This window comes from Bombina bombina, chromosome 9 (assembly GCF_027579735.1).
Source record: "Bombina bombina isolate aBomBom1 chromosome 9, aBomBom1.pri, whole genome shotgun sequence".
NCBI classification, from domain to species: Eukaryota; Metazoa; Chordata; class Amphibia; order Anura; family Bombinatoridae; genus Bombina; species Bombina bombina.
This window is the reverse complement of record NC_069507.1, coordinates 221,754,888-221,775,854: the sequence shown is the minus strand read 5'-3', so window position 1 is coordinate 221,775,854 and position 20,967 is coordinate 221,754,888. Positions and strand designations below refer to the sequence as shown.

General features: G+C 40.6%; 1 protein-coding gene across 1 annotated transcript in view; it reads left to right on the top strand.

The window, feature by feature from the left end:
- The first annotated feature begins 1,703 nt into the window (after positions 1–1,703).
- INPP5F (inositol polyphosphate-5-phosphatase F) overlaps positions 1,704–20,967 on the top strand; it is a 318,517-nt gene continuing 299,253 nt past the window's right edge. The window contains exon 1 of the mRNA XM_053692658.1: positions 1,704–1,925. Within this exon, the coding sequence (XP_053548633.1) occupies positions 1,829–1,925 (97 nt within the window). The 5' untranslated portion in view covers positions 1,704–1,828. The remainder of the gene's footprint in view (positions 1,926–20,967) is intronic.

Genomic DNA, 20,967 nt, shown 5'->3' with positions numbered 1-20,967 from the left:
TGGGGGCCTGTCAGAATTTTTAGCCTCCCTTCTTCCCTTTGCTAAGTTGAGGCTGGAAGCGCCCCTCAGAATTATGCGCCCGGGGCAACCGCCCCTGTTGCCCCCCCCCACGCTACGCCACTGCCCTTAACGGCCCTTTTCAAAATAATATCTGGATATTTCTGTAAATTTTGTAAAGCTACATAATGTTTATCAGACATATTTCTTTAAGTAGATTTATATCTTGTACCCGTATCCCTATGTCTTTCTATTTTCGTTTGCAGTTTAGCTATATCAGATTGAACCAATGCTGCAGAGGTTTCAATACTATGGTTAACCGAACCTGGGGAAAAGAAGCTTTTCTTCCAAGCAGGTAGTGGAACACAGTTTCTGTGGATGGTTTTGGCAGTTTACACTTATCACATCTAGTCATGCGTGGCTGCTGAATTTGGGCTGTCTATAATGCTAGGAAGGTGCTGTTCCATCACATTTAGTGAAAAAGTGCATTACAGGCCAGAAAGGGTTACAGAACAGTTTCTGTGGATAGTTAGTGGCTGATTACACTCATCACATTTAGCCATTTGTGGCTGTGGAATTTAATCTATGTTGCTAGAAAAGTGTGGTTCCATGACATGTAGTGAAAATGCATATTACAGGCCAGAACAGCTATTGAAACATATTTTCTGTGTAAGGTTTGTGGCTGATTTAACTTATCACATCTTGCCATGTGTGGCTGGTGAATTTGGTCTATGTTGCTAGGAAGGGGCCGTTCCATCACATTTTGCAAAAAAAGCGTATTGTAGGCAAGAATGGTTATTGAAACGTGGTTTCTGTGGATGGTTTGTGGCTGATTACACTGGTCACATCTAGCCATGTGTGGCTGGTGAATTTGGACTATGTGGGTTGCTTGGAAGGTGCCTGTTATGTTCTGGGGGATATTTTGGTTGTTAAAGGGTTAATAAAATATATCAAAATGATTTGGGTTCCTAGATATTGTTTTCAAGATTCTCTAACACATTCCAATATATTTTGTATCAATTTCCTTAATAAAGGTCCTATTCCGGCCCGTTCCGTTTTGTTCTGGCTTTTACCCCGGGCAGTTCCCTAAAAAAGAGAAATAACTTTTACTAGAAGCATTGTTGCTAATGGAAGTATAGTCAAAAATGCTTCTATTGTAACATTTCAAGAATGACCTTTCTATCCCTTTAAGAAAATATAAGCTTTTCAATAAGATTTGAAAAAAATCACACTTCAGCGGGTCTCACAACAAAACTAGCATAGTTATATATATTTATATAAAAAATGATTAAATTGGTTAGACAAATATACGTAGTTTTAATTAAGGATTGTTGCTGTATTTTAACAGATTACTTTACTAGATAAAATTGTAAAACAGGAAAAAAAAAAAGAAAACATGGTAACCTTATACTTCATAATAACCTGCCTGGGCACGTTTACCTCACCTGCACCTTTACCCTTATACAATACATTACAATATTCCTGTCACAGCACAGAAAAGGCGGGACTTTTAGAGGTATCCCATACGTCATGTCATATACCCCCTGTGATTGGTCGGGGCAGAGTTTGGGATTTAATGTTATCCCAATAAGAAATCAGGAGGCCGCCCAGTTCTTGGACTGTACCATTTTCATGTTAGGGGCGTGGTCTGTTTGAGCTGTCAGACTCAGTACCGATATGGGCGGTGACGAAGTGTGAGACTCAGTGCTGCCGTCACCATACACGGAGGAAGGGTTACTGAGTCCCCTCCTCATACACAAAAAAACGCGTCCTTCCCCGGGAATGAGTTATTGATCGCTCGCTATATCGGGCTCTGGTGCCTGTCATCGTTATGGAGCTTTTCCAAGCGAAGGACCATTACATCCTACAGAATGGGGAGAGCGCGCTGTGGTGCAGCCGCCAGGACGGATCTCTACAGACCAGAGCGGGTGAGTGAGGTGACAGCGAGAACGAGCACTGAGTCTGGGGAGGGAGATGGGGATCATCCTGAATATAAGAAACCAGTGTATAGAGGGCATCCTGGCCATGGGCTGGGTGAATGTGAAAGGCAGCCTGGCAAATTAAGGTGAGGTGGGAAGAGCAGGCTGGCAATGATAACTGGGGGATAGTTGGAGTCAGGAGAGTAGTCTTGTTTCACGGAACCTCTGGTACCAGGAGGGCATTCTGGTTGGAGGAGCAGCTGTTGCCGGAAAGGATAATCTTATTTAGGAGAGCAGTTGTTAGGAGGGCATTCTTGTTTAGGGGAGCAGCTGGTGCCAGGAGGGAATTCTTCTTTATGGAAGAAGTTAGTGTTATGAGGGCATTCTGTTTTGGGGGAGTAGCTGAGGCCAGGATGGCATTCTGTTTTTTTGGGGTGCTAGAATGGCCTTCTGGTTTTGAGGAGCAGTTGGGGCAAGTAGGGTGGTGTGACTTGGGTTAGCTGATGGGACTAGGAGGATTGTCTGATTTTGGGGGAGTAGCTTGTGCCAGTAAGGTAGTTGGATTTGGGGGATAAGCTGGTGCCAAGCGAGTTACCTGGTTTCAGGAAGCAGAAGATCCAAGCAAGGTAGTCCTGCTTTGTTGGAGCAGCTGGCGTCAGGATAGTGGTCTGGTTTTTGGGGGAACCACTGGTCTCTGGAGGGCAATCTGATTTTTGGGCAGCAGCCGGGGACCATCTGGTTTTAGGAGAGCAGCAGAAGTAAGAAGGGTAATCTGGTTTTGGGGGAGAAGCCGGAGCAATGAGGGCAGTCTAGTCTTCAGGAGCAGCTGTGGTCAGGAGGGCCTGCTTTTGAGGGAATAGCTGTAGTAAGGAGGACACTCCTTGTTTTAAGGGAGCAGCCAGAGCAAGAAGGACAGTCTGGTTTTAGGGGAGCAGCTGGAGTAAGTAAAGAGTGCAGTCTGGTTTTGTGGGAGCAGCCAGAGCAAGGAGTACAGTCTGGTTTTTGGGAACAGCTGGAGTAAGAAGTGCAGTCTGGTTTGGAGGGAGAAGACGGGGCCAAGGAGGGCAGTCTGTTTTGGGGGGGAGCAGATAGAACAAGGAGGGCAGTCTGGTTTCAGCTGAGCAACTGGGGCCTGGAGTGCACCCTAGTTTTGGGGGAGCAGTCTTAACAATGAGGACAGTCTGATTTTTGGGGGAGCAGACTGAAAAAGGCAGTCTGGTTTGGAAGAAGAAGCAAGGAGAGCAGTTTGGTTTGCAGGGAGCAGCCGGACTAAGGGGGGCAGTTTGTTTTCAGCTGAGCAACTGGGGCCTGGAGGGAACCCTGGTTTTGGGGGAGCAGACAGAGCAAGGAGGGCAGTCTGATTTGGGGTAGCAGCTTAAGAAAGTAATGTGTAAAATGGTTTGGGGGATGCTACTTGGGTAAGGGCCGTAAAGTATGGTAATGTACCAGATGGGGCTAGGTAAGAGTTGACCCTGGTTTTGTGATGTGGAATGGGGAGTTCTGCATAGTTAGAAGATAATCTTCAACAAGAAGAAAAAATTGGTTTATGACACCAGTTGATCAAGGAGAGTGTGAAAAGTGGAGGGAACAGCTTGAGATTTGGTCTACGGTTTGTACACAATATGTAGCTTGTTTTGGAAAGCATTAGTAAGGATGAGTTCTGTGAGGATATATGTTTAGTATGAATAAAAAGAGTGTTTGAAAATATCAAGTTTGGTGATAGAAACATATTGATAAAGGGAGTCGAGCTATATGAGCACATCATTTAGTTTTTATTTGTTTAGACTTATAATTTGTATATAGATATCCACTGACTACAGAACACTTTAACAATGTATGTGTATACATGGGATTTTTTTGTGAAATCAGGCAATCACTACATAATCCTTCTGTTCCTGGATAGCAGCTGGATTCATGGTAAATGGTTTGGTGGGCAAACCAGGTTGTCTTTGTTGGTGTAATGAGAGAGTATTGAGCAGGGATATCAGAGATGTAATTTTTTTTTTCAGTTTCAGTGCCCCTATCACCAAAATGCAGGCTTCCTTCCTGAACTAAATGTATACATCAATCCTTTGTGCATCATATAGTTTAAATGTGCAGCCTTTGTGAGCACCAATATTTAGATAACAACATATGTACCCATGTTTATACTGGATTAGAGGCTATAAAAACACAATGAGTTAATGAAATGTTATTTTGAACTTGAGTTTTCATAGCTGGAACAAAACTTTCATCTCCTTGATGAGTGTTTACTCTGTCACAGGTTTTATGTGTACATTTGACACACACTGGGACGGGCAAATAGATTTCATATGAAGTGTGTAATATACAGTATACAGTATTAGAATAAACCTAAAAGTTAAAGGAACATAGAAGTGAACATTAAACTTTTATTTTTGGTTCAGATAAAGTATGTTATTTTTAGAGACTTTTAAATTTTACTTCTCTTATGAAATTTGCTTTATTCTTTTGGTATCCTTTGTTGAAAATGATACATTAGTAGCTGGGAGCTAGCTCATGGTTGGTGGCTATGCACATATGCCTTTTGTCACTAGCACACCAGTACAGTCGGTAGTGTGTTGCTGCTCCCCTTTAACCTCTTTTTCAGGGGTTAATTACATAGAGATAAGCAAGTGACAGTGTGATGATAAAATGTTACATATAAGCACACAGTGCTCTGTGTTAGTTTTATTATTGCATTTTCTTTTCATACTTTTATGTACCTTTAAGATCTAGAAGTAAAACTCCAGCTGCCTGGCTCATGGATTAGCCAATCCCTGCTCTATGCTATGTTTCTTTCTGAAGAAAACTGTTGTACCGACAAATAGTTTAGAATTGCTTTTTATGCCCGCCAGTGCTGCTTGATTCTGCCCATTCATACCAGCATTAAAGGGACAGTAAATTCAAAATTAGACATTTATGATTTAGACAGAACATACTCCTCTTGTTATCCTTTGCTGAAAGGGTTATCTAGAAAAGCTCAGGAGCAGCAAAGAACCTAGGTTCTAGCTGCTGATTGGTGGTTGCATATACTATTTTTTTTCCGCTCTTTCTCTCTTTCTCTCTCCTCTCTCCCTCCCAGTAATGCATTGCTGCTCCTTCAACAAATGATACCGAATGAAGCAAATTTGATAATAGAGGTAAACTGGAAAAAAAAATTGTATGTTCTACCTAAATCAGGAAAAAAAAGGGGTTTCGTGTCCCTTTTTAAAGGATGCATTATCCCTTTTCATGTCACTAATATAACGCCTTGTTCTCTGCTGATTCAAACCATTATAGTGTTAAGCCTGTTACTGGGTGAGATGCGGGAGGTTCTCAAACAATTCATCATGCTGTATTTCAACTTGATACCATCCCCTCTGGACTTCTGTCTTAGGTTACTCACAACCGCATTCTCCAAGCAAGAGTTAAAGGGACATTACACTTTAATCCCATCATAAAATATTTAACCCCCTTATGTTGCTGGGGGTGACTTTTGCAATAGCCAGTGGCGAGACCGCACTATTTTAGCAAGGAGGGAGGGAGGCAAGACACGCTATTATACACAGATAATCCCTTAACAACCAGCCATGTATAGGGTACATTGGGGTCGTTAAGGGGTTAATTAAGGAAAATAAAACTGCATCTCAGAATAAATTTAATTTCTTTTTGTGTTTTATTGTAGAATTTGTGCTTGTTTCTTTTCCTTCGAAAAGACTGTAGTACTTCTATTATTTAAAGTGATGGTAAGCTTTATATGTTTTTAAATCAGGTCCGTAATCTAAGCAATATTTTACAGGGACTCTAATTGATCACTTCTAATGAAGATGCGCAGTAATTTTACTTTTTAATCTAGTCGTGCCATTCTAATACTCTGCACTCCGGCCGCCGACTTCATAACTTTTTTTGTTTTTTTGTTAAAGCAAGTGGTTTGAACTGTTGTAAAATCAGAGCTCTTGTTGTATGGAACTTTTTTTGTAGCTAGAGCGCTGAGTGAAGAACAGTTCAAACTGTGAGCTCACAAAAAAGAAGTATAAAGTGGGCAGCCGGACCGTGGGGTATTAGAATGGCACATCTAGATTAAGAAGTATGTTATAGCACATCTTTTTATTAGAAGTGATCAATTAATGTCCCTGTAAAATATCACATAGATTCCAGACCTGATTTCAAAACATGTAGAGGTTTACCATTACTTTTAAGTATGGGGAAATATAACTGACCTGGATCATTTTACACAGTGATTGCTTAGATCACAGCACACACTCAATTACATCTGTCCCCTAATATATTATAGCAAAAGGAGACCAGGAACATGATTTCCACCAGACTTTGCAAGGGGTGTATCTCTAAACTGCTCTTAATTTAAAAAAAATATTCTAGCAAAATTATCATTAAATGCTTTCATGTATTTTGCACATATTTTTCTTAGCTATAGCATGTGTGATTGTGTGTGATGGTTATTCCTATCCTTGTTACAAATATACAGCCTAAATCCTTTGCTGACTCAGTACTCTGCCTTGTTTGTAAATGAATAAGTTTTTGAAATTCCCAAACAATTTCTCATACATTGTTTCACTTGACACATTCCCGCACTCCCAGCAGAAACATATCTTCAGTAGCTGTGCTACCGTCATCCTTCTACCATGTGTCAATGTAACAAGTGGCTTCTAAAGTGCTCTTAAAGGGACATGAAGTCAACATTAAACGTTCATGATTTAGACAGAGCATGCAGCTTTTTTTTTTAATTTACTTTCACATTTACTTAAAGGGATATGAAACCCATATTTTCTTTTATGATGCAGATAGAGCATGTCGTACTCGCTGGAAAAAAAAAGTCCTTGCATTAAACAGTGAATCTATATGGTGAAGTTGATTCACTGTTTTAGCAGAGCAAAGAGCGTAGCGAACTGCACTTGCGCAGTTCTACTTCAAGCAGATGCAGCTTTTAACAAAGTGTGCACTCTTTTTTTTTTTTTTTTTTTAATATATAATATATACGTATATGCATTTGTGATTGGCTGATGGCTATCACATGATACAGGTGGATTAGAAATAGACATAACATTGAAAGTTGTCAGAAAAATAATCTACTACTCATTTGACGTTCAGAATAAGGGGTCGATATCAAAGCCTTCGGCAGGCTTCGCCCCCCTACGACTGCAGGCTCTCACAAGAGAACCTGCAGCCTGTATTTAACAAGCAGCGGTCATTAGACTGCTGCTTCCCTAACCTTTCACCACCTCTTAGGTTACAAATTTCAATCTCCTCGGTCTCGTCCGACCGGGGAGATTGACAGCTAATCACATGTGGGCAGGGATTGCATGCAAGCGCAAAAATAGCGCTCGTGTGCAATGCTGAATTCTGGCAGTGGAATTCAGCCTGCCAGAGGCGAGCTGCGGCGGACAGGGGCGCATATGTGCTCCCCAGTCCGCCGCAGCTTGAATAATCGACCCCATAAGTGCAGTTAAATTGTCTTTTTTATGATGCATTTGTTGTTTGTGCAAATCTACTGTATTTACTGGTTCATTTAATGCATTATATTGCAGGGAAATTAGGAAAAAATTATTTATGACCCTTGTTTTCACTATTTAATGATTCAGTTCCCAATTTAAAAGAAAAAAAATTACAGCTGTTTTTCTTCCAAAATCGGTTTACTCGGTCTCATGTTGCAAGGTGTGAAGTGTAATAAAACTCTACTGTTGCACCTCCTCTTTCTTTAATTCCACTCCAGAATTTTTATGTTTAAAAAGATAGATTTTATTACCCATTCCCCAGTTTTGCATAACCAACACGGTTATATTAATACACTTTTTACCTCTGTGATTACCTTGTATCTAAACCTCTGCAGACTGCCCCCCTTATTTCAGTTCTTTTGACAGACTTGCATTTTAGCCAATCAGTGCTGACTCATAAATAATTCCACGGGGTGATAACAGTGCTACCTATAGGGCACAGTTGAACTAGCATTGTCTAGCTGTGAAAAACTGTCAAAATGCATTTATATAAGAGGCGGCCTTCAAGGGCTTTGAAATTAGCATATGAACCTCCCAAGGTTTAGCCTTTAACAAAGAATATCATTAGAACAAAGCAAATTTGATGATAAAAGTAAATTGTTAAGTTGTTTAAAATGTCATGCCCTATCTGAATCTTGAAAGTTTAATTTTGACTAGACTCTCCCTTTAAGGGCAATGAATGCTTAAAGGAACAGTGACAGTCTACACAAAAATTGTTATTGTTTAAAATGATAGATTATGCCTTTACCACTGATTCCCCAGCTTTGCACAACCAACATTGTTTAATATACTTAATAACATTTAACCCTCTAAATTCCTGCCTGTTTCAAAGGCTCTATTGACAGCCTCCTAATCACATGCTTTTGTATTTGCTTTTCTCAACAGGAGACTGATAGTTCATGTGGGCCATATAGATAACAATGTGTTCACGCCCGGGAAGTTATTTAAGAGTTGGCACAACACAGTGCTAAATGCAACTCAATAGATTTTAAATAGTCAGTCATGTGACGGGGGGCTGTCAGAAGAGGCTTGGATACAAGTTAATCACAGAGGTAAAAAGTGTATTAATATAACAGTGTTGGTTATGCAAAACTGGGGAATGGGTAATAAAGGATTATCTATCTTTCAGGAAGCTCCAGCAGTCCCGGCTGTTAAGTTACAGCCTACAGCTGGAGTTCCTGAAGCTCCAGGCATCTGCTGCATATGGAACCGGAGCGCGATCGGTGCTCCGCTTCCATATGAGGGCAGAGGCCTCATCGTTACAAACGGTAACACTGTTGTCTGTAACAATCATTTGCTGGCGGGTGGGCGGCTTAGCAGTGGAGGGGGGGGGTTCCTATGCTAGAGAAAAAAAATAATAAAGGGAAAGGAAGGGATGGGGCATCTACACTACAGGAAAAAAAAGGGGTTTATAGGTACTGGCAGACAGCTGCCAGTACCTAAGATGGCGGCAATAGTTAGAGGGGGAGGGATAGAGAGCTGTTTGGGGGGGGGGTCAGGGAGGTTGGAGGATTAGGGGGAATCCTTCACTGCAGGAAAAAAAGATTTACATTTTTTATTGGCAGACTGTCTCCCAGTACTTACGATGAGGGTGACGAGTGGGGGAGGGAAGAGAGTTGTTTGGAAGGGATCAGGTAGGGATCAGTGGTGGGAAGTGTCAGATGGGAGGGTAATCTCTACAGTAAACCTAAAATGAACCTTACCTAATTATCCCCTTCATTGCCGGAAATAATAGAAGTGTGGTGTGCAGCTGCAATTAGTGGCCTTCTAATTGCCAAAAAGCAATGGCAAAGCCATATATGTCTGCTATTTCTGAATAAAGGGGATCCCAGAGAAGCTTTTACAACCATTTGTTCATGATTGCACAAGCAGTATGTAAATAATTTTAGTGAGAAACACAAAGTTTTTGAACAAATGAACTATTTTTTCTTACTTGATAGCATTTGGCGGTGAAATGGTGGCATGAAATATACCAAAATGGGCCTAGATCAACATATTGGGTTGTCTACTTAAAATAATTTTATGTGTGTATGTATGTATGTGTATATATATATATATATATATATATATATATATATATATATGGCTCTATTTCTGTCATAGCAAAAATGCTGAAAAGTATTTTGGGCAAGTTTTTCTCTGAAAGTCCTGGTAGTGAAGGGATTAAAGAGAGGTGCAGATACAGGTGGAAATGCAATAGCAACCATGCTACTGTAGTTGTACCCAGCATTGTAATGTCCCTTTAAATGTACAGTGCATGTCTATGTACAACTGATAATCGGGTATATTTGCTCACTGGCTTACAGGGACAACGTCCACTTTTCAAAAGATAAATAACTACAATGCATTTTGAAGTACATTAACCCCTTAAGGACCAAAGGTTTTTCCAGTTTCTGTGTTCAATGTTGGGATATTTGCTCACTATTGTTTTCACCTTAATTGACTGCTCTCTTGTTAAGTGCACCCATACATATTATACACATTTTGTAACAAACTGACCTTTTTTAGTGATGCCCTATATGGGTATATATAATAACAATAAATAGGAGTTTAATATTTTGAAATATGGGGAAAAAAAGCTTTTTTTTTCTTTTTGCAGTTTTCTTTATAACCAAGGGCAGAAAATAAAATTTAGGGGTAAAAAACACAAAACATAAATAAAAAATAAAACCACTTTATTAAAATAAAAAAATACATTTTAATAAATTTTCCTTTAATAAACACTTAAGTAATTTTACACTTTTTATCACTTTACGTGTTTACTGGGAGAGAAGGGGAGGGGCCAAGACAAGCTATTTTTGACCTGATTACTCGCTGTCACAGTGATCTCATGACCATGGAACACTTATTTTTTCATCACTGCAAAACTGCATCCAGTGGTTGGCCCCTGAGCCTGATACCAGCATGCATGGGGGCATGCTGGTATCTAGGGTCCATTTTAAGCCCTTCATGCCGCCATCAAAGTGCTAAATACTTGCTGTAAAATTGAAATTATGTGATTGTCGATATGATCATGTGATTTCAAGGCCGGGATCCGATCATGGGGTGACTGCCTACGCTGCTAGTCACACCCCCCAGTCCGATTCTTAATTGCGTAAAAGGCTGAGGCTGCAAGACGCCTTATAAGGTAGGAAGTTCCATGCGGTCCTAATGGCGTTTGAAGCCCAGCGTCTAGTAGTTAAGTACTGTATACAAACACTGTGACTAGCTGTCGTTTTTGACAGTTACTGTACTGGCCGTTTCTTTCCTCACATGCAGGCTTCTAGCAGCAGCATGAGATACACGCAGATCGCATCATATACCTCATGAATGGAGGCACCCCACTAACAGGCATGGGATCACAGGAACACCCTGTCCCTGCAATCGCTAGCCTGGGGTGTCCTCCATTATGCTTTATCTGTACTGAGGCATGCAGAAATAGCATGGGCGCACCAACAGAAGCAACAGAGTTGCGCTAACAGCGTAGGACACAGCTGCCGTACAGGGTTTAAACAGGGACTTTTTTGTACAATGTCCCTTTAACGCAGCCTAAGGTTTAAATACCCCCCCCCCCCCCCCCCCCCCGGTGATGACATAAACTCTGTATCCTCTCACCAGTCTGTACCTAGCTAATAGTATCTGGTGCCAACAGGCATCTGATATCTTTTTTTGAATGTTCTTCTGTTACCTAATACTCCTGTAAAACTGATCTATTGCTTTTCCTTTCTCCCTCTGACCAGTAGCCCCACATCTGAATTCTCTCTCAACTGATGCCATAGTCACAATAACGTTATTGTAGCTGTTGTACTTGACACTAATTTGTTCAGGACAAGTAAATATAGTAGATTTGCTTAATCAACAAATGCATGATTACAGGACAATGCAATAGCACTTAAGTCTGAACTTCAAATGAGTAGTAGATTTTTTTTTTTTCTCTAACAAATTTCATAGTTTGTCTAATTCCACTCCTCCTGTATCATGTGACAGCCATCAGCCAATCTCAAATGCATATATGTAGGAGCTGGTTAGTCAAAAAGTTTAAATATAAAAAAAGACTGAACATTTTGTTAGTAAAAGTAAATTGGAAAGTTATTTAAAATGGCATGCTCTATCTGAATCATGAAAAATTAATTTTGACTGGAGTGTCCCATTAAAGGGACAGTAAACCTTAAAAATAATGTTGTATAATTCTGCACATAGTGCAGAATTATATAACATTATTTAGGTGCTATAGCCATAAAACCCTTTTTTACCTTTTAAAATGTAAAAATGACAGCGCTTTCGCAGACCCGCTCTCTGCTGAGCGGGTCTGTAATATTTAGTCAGCGCATCTGGCCAGCTGTATAGTCACAGCCCGGCCTGATCACGCCATAAGACTAAGTGCAGCTCGCTCCTGTCACAGGAGCGAGCTGCACTTAGTGCTATGGCGCGGTCGGGCCGGGCTGTGACTATACAGCTGGCCCAATGCGCTGACTAAATATTACAGACCCGCTCAGCAGACGGCAGAGAGCGGGTCTGTAAAAGCGCTGTCATTTTTACATTTTAAAAGGTAAAAAAGGGTTTTATGGCTATAGCACCTAAATGTTATATAATTCTGCACTATGTGCAGAATTATATAACATTATTTTTAAGGTTTACTGTCCCTTTAAATAGAGCGTGCAGTTGTAGATAACTTTTTTCAGTTTACTTTGTTCTCTTGGTAACCTTTGTTAATGATTAAACTACTGGGTTCCAGCTGAACATATTGGGTGAGCCAATAACAAGAGCCATATGTGTGCAGCCACCAATCACCAACTACTTTTCTCCAACATTGGTGTGTCCGGTCCACGGCGTCATCCTTACTTGTGGGAATATCTCTTCCCCAACAGGAAATGGCAAAGAGTCCCAGGCTCCGCCCACCCCAGTCATTCTCTTTGCCGTTGCACAGGCAACATCTCCACGGAGATGGTTAAGAGTATGTGGTGTTTAGTTGTAGTTTTTTATTCTACTATCAAGAGTTTGTTATTTTAAAATAGTGCTGGTATGTACTATTTACTCTGAAACAGAAAGAGATGAAGAATTCTGTTTGTGAGAGGAAGATGATTTTAGCAGACAGTAACTAAAATCCTTTGCTGTTTCCACATAGGACTGTTGAGATGAAGTAACTTCAGTTGGGGGAAACAGTTAGCAGACTTTTCTGCTTAAGGTATGACTAGCCATATTTCTAACAAGACTGTGTAATGCTGGAAGGCTGTCATTTCCCCTCATGGGGACCGGTAAGCCATTTTCTTAGTCTCAAGCAGAATAAAGGGCTTAATATGGGCTATAAAACTGGTAGACACTTTTATGGGCAAAATCGATTGCTTTATTTGGGCATTTTATACATGTTTATGCAGGTATTTCACATTTATAAACTTGGGGAACGTTTTTTAACGTCAGGCACTATGTTAGACACCTTTTCCAGTCAGGAAGGGCCTTCCCAGTTGTAGACTGAGCCTCATTTTCACGCCTTTACTGCGCAGTTGTTTTTGAGAGCAAGACATGCAGATGCATGTGTGAGGACCTGAAAATAGTTGGAAAAGTTCCTAGAAGGCGTCATTTGGTATCGTATTCCCCTCTGGGCTTGGTAGAGTCGCAGCAAAGGCTGTAGCTGGGACCGTAGAGGGGTTAAAACTGTAACCGGCTCCGGTTTCGTTATTTTAAGGGTTAAAGCTCTCAAAATTGGTGTGCAATACTTTTAATGCATTAAGACACTGTGGTGAAATTTTGGTAAATTTTGAACAATTCCTTCATATTCTTTCACATATTCAGTAATAAAGTGTGCTCTGTTTAAAATTTAAAGAGACAGTAACGGTTTTGTTTTAAAACGGTTTTTTGTGTTTTACTGACAAGTTTAAGCCTGTTTAACATGTCTGTGCCTTCAGATAAGCTATGTTCTATATGTATGAAAGTCAATGTGTCTCCCCCTTCTAAATTATGTGATAATTGTGCCAAAGCGTCCAAACAAAGTAAGGACAGTACTGTCACAGATAATGAAGTTGCCCAAGATGATTCATCAGATGAAGGAAGTAGACATGGTTCTACATCATCTCCTTCTGTGTCTACAACAGTTTTGCCCACGCAGGAGGCCCCTAGTACTTCTAGCGCGCCAATGCTTATTACCATGCAACAATTGACGGCTGTAATGGATAACTCCATAGCAAATATTTTATCCAAAATGCCTGCATATCAGAGAAAGCGTGATTGCTCTGTTTTAAACACTGAAGAGCAGGAGGGCGCTGATGATAATTGTTCTGTCATACCCTCACACCAATCTGAAGGGGCCATGAGGGAGGTTTTGTCAGATGGGGAAATTTCAGATTCAGGAAAAATTTCCCAACAGGCTGAACCTGATGTTGTGACATTTAAGTTTAAATTAGAACATCTCCGCGCACTGCTTAAGGAGGTGTTATCTACTCTGGATGATTGTGACAACCTGGTCATTCCAGAAAAATTATGCAAGATGGACAAGTTCCTAGAGGTTCCGGTGCACCCAGACGCTTTTCCTATACCCAAGCGGGTGGCGGACATAGTGAATAAGGAATGGGAGAAGCCCGGCATACCTTTTGTTCCCCCCTCCTATATTAAAGAAATTATTTCCTATGGTCGACCCCAGAAAGGACTTATGGCAGACAGTCCCTAAGGTCGAGGGGGCAGTTTCTACTCTAAACAAGCGCACTACTATTCCTATCGAGGATAATTGTGCTTTCAAAGATCCTATGGATAAAAAATTGGAGGGTTTGCTTAAAAAGATTTTTATACAGCAAGGTTACCTTCTTCAACCCTTTTCGTGCATTGTTCCTGTCACTACAGCAGCATGGTTCTGGTTCGAGGAACTAGAAAAGTCGCTCAGTAGAGAGACTCCATATGAGGAGGTTATGGACAGAGTTCACGCACTTAAGTTGGCTAACTCTTTTATTTTAGATGCCGCTTTGCAAATAGCTAGATTAGCGGCAAAAAATTCAGGGTTTGCAATTGTGGCGCGTAGAGCGATTTGGCTTAAGTCTTGGTCAGCGGATGTATCATCCAAGACAAAATTGCTTAATATCCCCTTCAAGGGTAAAACTCTCTTTGGGCCAGAATTGAAAGAGATTATCTCAGACATCACTGGGGGAAAGGGCCACGCCCTCCCACAAGATAGGCCTTTCAAAGCCAAGAATAAGTCTAATTTTCGTTCCTTTCGTAATTTCAGGAACGGACCGGGCTCTAATTCTGCATCCTCTAAGCAAGAGGGTAATACCTCACAGACCAAACCAGCCTGGAAACCGATGCAAGGCTGGAACAAGGGTAAGCAGGCCAAGAAGCCTGCCGCTGCTAAAAAAAAACAGCATGAAGGAGTAGCCCCCGATCCGGGACCGGATCTAGTGGGGGGCAGAGGGCAGACTCTCTCTCTCTTTGCTCAGGTTTGGGCAAGAGATGTTCAGGATCCCTGGACGCTAGAAATAGTTTCTCAGGGTTATCTTCTGGAATTCAAGGAACTACCCCCAAGGGGAAGGTTCCACATGTCTCACTTATCCTCAAACCAAATAAAGAGACAGGCATTCTTACATTGTGTAGAAGACCTGTTAAAGATGGGAGTGATACACCCAGTTCCAACGGCGGAACAAGGAATGGGATTTTACTCAAATCTGTTTGTAGTTCCCAAAAAAGAGGGAACTTTCAGACCAATCCTGGATTTAAAGATCCTAAACAAATTTCTCAGAGTACCATCGTTCAAGATGGAAACCATTCGAACGATTCTACCCACAATTCAGGAAGGTCAATTTATGACTACCGTGGATCTAAAGGATGCGTATCTACATATCCCTATCCACAAAGAACATCATCAGTTCCTAAGGTTCGCCTTTCTGGACAAACATTACCAGTTTGTGGCCCTCCCATTCGGGTTAGTCACTGCTCCAAGGATTTTCACAAAGTTACTCGGATCCCTTCTAGCGGTTCTAAGACCAAGGGGCATTGCAGTAGTACCGTACTTGGACGACATTCTAGTACAAGCGTCGTCTCTTTCAAAGGCAAAGGCTCACTCAGACATCGTTCTGGCCTTTCTCAGATCTCACGGATGGAAGGTGAACATAGAAAAAAGTTCCCTGTCTCCGTCGACAAGAGTTCCCTTCTTGGGAACAATAATAGATTCCTTAGAAATGAGGATTTTCTTGACAGAAGTCAGAAAGTCAAAACTTCTAAACGCTTGTCAAGTTCTTCATTCTATTCCTCGTCCTTCCGTAGCTCAGTGCATGGAAGTAGTAGGATTGATGGTTGCAGCAATGGACATAGTTCCTTTTGCGCAAATTCATCTAAGACCATTACAACTGTGCATGCTGAAACAGTGGAATGGGGACTATACAGACTTGTCTCCAGTGATTCAAGTAGATCAGAAGACCAGAGACTCACTCCGTTGGTGGCTAACCCAGGATCACCTATCCCAGGGAATGAGCTTCCGCAGTCCAGAGTGGGTCATCGTCACGACCGACGCCAGCCTAGTGGGCTGGGGCGCGGTCTGGGAATCCCTGAAAGCTCAGGGACTGTGGTCTCGGGAAGAGTCTCTTCTCCCGATAAACATTTTGGAACTAAGAGCGATATTCAATGCTCTCAGGGCTTGGCCTCAGCTAGCAAAGGCCAGATTCATAAGATTCCAATCAGACAACATGACGACTGTTGCGTATATCAATCATCAGGGGGGAACAAGGAGTTCCCTGGCAATGAAAGAAGTGACCAAAATAATACAATGGGCGGAGAATCACTCCTGCCACCTATCTGCAATCCACATTCCAGGTGTGGAAAACTGGGAAGCGGATTATTTGAGTCGTCAGACATTCCATCCGGGGGAGTGGGAACTCCACCCGGAGATCTTTGCCCAGTTGACGCAACTATGGGGCATTCCAGATATGGATCTGATGGCGTCTCGTCAGAACTTCAAGGTTCCTTGCTACGGGTCCAGATCCAGGGATCCCAAGGCGACTCTAGTGGATGCACTAGTAGCGCCTTGGACCTTCAACCTAGCTTATGTGTTTCCACCGTTTCCTCTCATTCCCAGGCTGGTAGCCAGGATCACACAGGAGAGGGCCTCGGTGATCACGCAGGACTTGGTATGCAGACCTGGTGAATATGTCATCGGTTCCACCATGGAAGCTACCTTTGAGACAGGACCTTCTTGTTCAGGGTCCATTCGAACATCCAAATCTGGTCTCCCTCCAGCTGAAGGCTTGGAGATTGAACGCTTGATTCTATCAAAGCGTGGGTTTTCAGATTCCGTGATAGATACTCTGGTTCAGGCCAGAAAACCGGTAACTAGAAAGATTTACCATAAAATATGGAAAAGATATATCTGCTGGTGTGAATCCAAGGGATTCCCATGGAATAAGATAAAGATTCCTAGGATTCTTTCCTTTCTACAAGAAGGTTTGGATAAAGGATTATCTGCGAGTTCTCTAAAGGGACAGATTTCTGCTTTATCTGTCCTACTACACAAACGACTGGCAGTTGTGCCAGATGTTCAAGCATTTGTTCAGGCTTTGTTTCGGATCAAGCCTGTTTACAGACCTTTGACTCCTCCCTGGAGTTTAAATCTAGTTCTTTCAGTTCTTCAAGGGGTTCCGTTTGAACCTTTACATTCCATAGATATTAAGTTGTTATCTTGGAAAGTTTTGTTTTTGGTTGCTATTTCTTCTGCTAGCAGAGTTTCTGAGTTATCTGCTCTACAGTGTACTCCACCCTATCTGGTGTTCCATTCAGATAAGGTTGTTCTGCGTACTAAGCCTGGTTTTCTACCAAAGGTTGTTTCCAACAAAAATATTAATCAGGAGATAGTTGTACCTTCTTTGTGTCCGAATCCAGTTTCAAAGAAGGAACGTTTGCTACACAATTTAGATGTAGTACGTGCTCTAAAATTCTACTTAGAAGCTACAAAAGAGTTCAGACAAACTTCTTCTCTGTTTGTCGTCTATTCTGGTAAAAGGAGAGGTCAAAAAGCACTTCTACCTCTCTTTCCTTTTGGCTTAAAAGCATCATCCGATTGGCTTATGAGACTGCCGGACGGCAGCCTCCTGAAAGAATCACAGCTCACTCCACTAGGGCTGTAGCTTCCACATGGGCCTTCAAGAACGAGGCTTCTGTTGACCAGATATGTAAGGCAGCGACTTGGTCTTCACTGCACACTTTTGCCAAATTTTACAAATTTGATACTTTTGCTTCTTCGGAGGCTATTTTTGGGAGAAAGGTTTTGCAAGCCGTGGTGCCTTCCGTTTAGGTGACCTGATTTGCTCCCTCCCTTCATCCGTGTCCTAAAGCTTTGGTATTGGTTCCCACAAGTAAGGATGACGCCGTGGACCGGACACACCAATGTTGGAGAAAATAATTTATCAGGTAAGCATAAATTCTGTTTCCTGTCATGTAGTGGGCTTTGGTAGCCAATAGTATATGATGTAGTGTTTAGATGACTGTTTATGCTAGTTAGTGTTTCCTAGTTAGTGAAGTATTCTTCAATTATTTGACCCTCTTTTCATGTAATTTAGATCTAAAAATTGATTTTGTTTTAAATTCTAAGAGCTGTAAATGCACACTGCTGTGTTTTCAAGGTTAACCTTGCTACATACAATTCCATATTTGGCTTCAGTAAATAACAGCTGTAAAACAATGCATTTTAAACTAACATAATGACTGTGACCTAGATGTTTCAACATCAGTAACAGCCCAGATTGGCAAGTGGTGGGTGGAGTTTCGGATTGTAACAAACAAGATATTAAGTTGATTAACAAATGTTTACACTTGGCTGACATGTTTTTCTACAGCAAGACAACAGAAATCTTGTAATTAAATCTTTAGTGTCCCTTTAATGGTTAACTATTACTGATGGTCTTATCTCACTCCTTGTTACCGTCTTGTATGATATGCAGCATGTTGTGCTCAGTGGTTACGCAGCAGGTGTGTGATCTGAGATACCATTCACCAGTAATGTATACAGTCCTTTGTTTTACGGTTAGCTAATGTAGTTTTCACTTCTGTGGTCATACACAGCTCTGCTATTTCTTAGTACTGTTCCTTCCACCTAATTACTTTATTCTGTTCCTGCTTACTGGACGTTTCCATTGCTGCACTTACTTTATGGAATTCATTGCTTTCCCAAAGTTGTTAAAGGGACAGTGTACTGTGACATTTTTTTCTCTTCTTTAATGTGTTTCCCAGTGATCTATTTTATTGGCTGAAATGTAATACATTGTTTACAGATAGCTCCTTTTGCCTTTTTGTTTTTATTTGAAATATCTTGTTTTGAATGTTGTATCCTCACCGATACTGAAAATGTAGCCAGGGCTCGACAAATATGTTCAGAATCTAAAAGCCAGCCCATAATTTTACTATTGGGAAGTTTTGTCTATCCCTATTAGATATATCTTATAATATATTCATAGATGCAATTGTATATGCACACATATATTTGTGAGTGTGTGTATATCTATCTATCTATCTATTACACACACACACACGCACACACAATGTTATAACAATTTTTTAACCACAAATTAACAGAATGTATATCCGGGCAATTGGTGTGTATGTTGTACAATTGATTTAATGACCAGTTACATTTATTTTTCATTGTAAAACATTTATCTGTAATATGATGGAGTGTATTAATTAACAGAAGTTGTTCTCTATTGAATGATTCATATAGCCTTGCAATTATGAGAATGTTCTAAATTGCTGCTTAAAGGGACACTGAACACACAAAATTTATTTTGTGATTCGGATAGAGCATGAAATTTTAAGCAACTTTCTAATTTACTCCTATTATCAAATTTTCTTTATTCTCTTGGTATCTTTTTTGAAATGCAAGAATGTAAGTTTAGATGCCGGCCCTTTTTTGGTGAACAACCTGGGTTGTCCTTGCTGATTGGTGGATAAATTCATCCACCAATAAAAAAGTGCTGTCCAGATTACTGAACAAAGAAAAATTGATAATAGGATTAAATTAGGAAGTTGCTTAAAATTGCATGCTCGATCTGAATCAGGAAAGAAAAAAAAAATGGGTTCAGTGTCCCTTTAACGGTCTTGGTCTTTGTGGCTGCACAACACATCACCCCCCCCCCCCCGCCCCCATACTCAGCACTGCATCAGAATAGCATGTTTTGTCCCACAATATAAATGATACTTTTACTCTTAAATTAAATTGTCATATTGTTTACACTACAAATAATGTCATTTTTAAAAATTTGCATCTAAAATAGGGGTTTAAAATGTATTAAAAAAACAAACAACTAAAGCAGCCTTTTTGTTTAAAAAACAAACAAACAAAAACACCCTTTGCAGTGCAAGCGATAGAGAAGTGTGGATTTCCAGCGTTTTGAGGTTGGTTCTGCAACAGGTTGGGGTTTACCAACACTCTGTAGCTGTTTATTAATAATACAGGGTGGGAGGTGCTTAGCAAACAGATACAATGTAACAAAACAGGGTATTTCTGGTGTGAAACATATATATAACAAATCGGTAGATGAGCATATCTCATATCTCACAAACTTAGAAGCCATTTTCAGAATGGCAAAAATACAGAATTGGAGTCATGGCACCCAACAATTTTCATTCAGATAGAGCACTGGTTTTCAAACCTGTCCTCAGTTCTCCCCAACAGGTCAGGTTTTCAGCATTACCTTGGATAAGTGCAGGTAAAATAACCATGTTTACTAATCAGCTGATTGTTTCACCTCTAGTTTAGATATCCTCATAATGTGGCCTGTTATGGAGGCCTGAGGTCAGGTTTGAAAACCAGTGAGAGAGAACATATAGTTTTAAACAATACAGAAATCCCCTACCAATGAGAAGAGGCGTGTAGTATATGCAGCTACCAATCAGATATGCTTTTTAACAAAAGATACCAATTGAATGAAAAAAATTAGATGATGGAAGTGAATTGTAAAGTTGTTTAAAATCGAATGCTCTAACTAAATCATGAAAGATATATTTTGACATTACTGTCCTTTTAAGTAATAATAAGGGAACATTAGACTATTACATCTCACCCTTTTACTCAATGGCTATCAATTCATTTTTGTTTCTTCTTAGGTTTATACTCGGCCCATATTGATTTAAAAACAAGTTGCCTATTTTAAGACCTGCTTAGTCATGTTCCACAGAGAGATTAGCCAATTGGGGATTTTTTTTTAAATTTCCCACAGTGTGTGATCTGGCACAGCAAATGAGCAGCTATTTATAGCCCTGAAAGCTATATACTGTTTATATGTTTTGTTTTGATCTCTTAAGGTGAGAGATTGACAATAAATATATTATAATGGTTAATGCCAGCATACAGCAATAAAAACAAACCAACACACTTTTGACTAATTGATGTTGTATTTTTCTCTGGCTTCCTTAAAAGGACACAGAAGTCACAATGAAAGTGACCTAAAAGTGCAAAAAATAAAATATTAGCTTATTCGGAGTAGCAACGCTCTACTGGAATTAGCTGAAGAAGCATAATTGTGCAGCCACCAATCAGCAGCTAGCTCTCAGTAGTGCATTACTGCTCCTGAGCCTACCTAGGTATGCTTTTCAACAAAGGAAAACAAGAGACC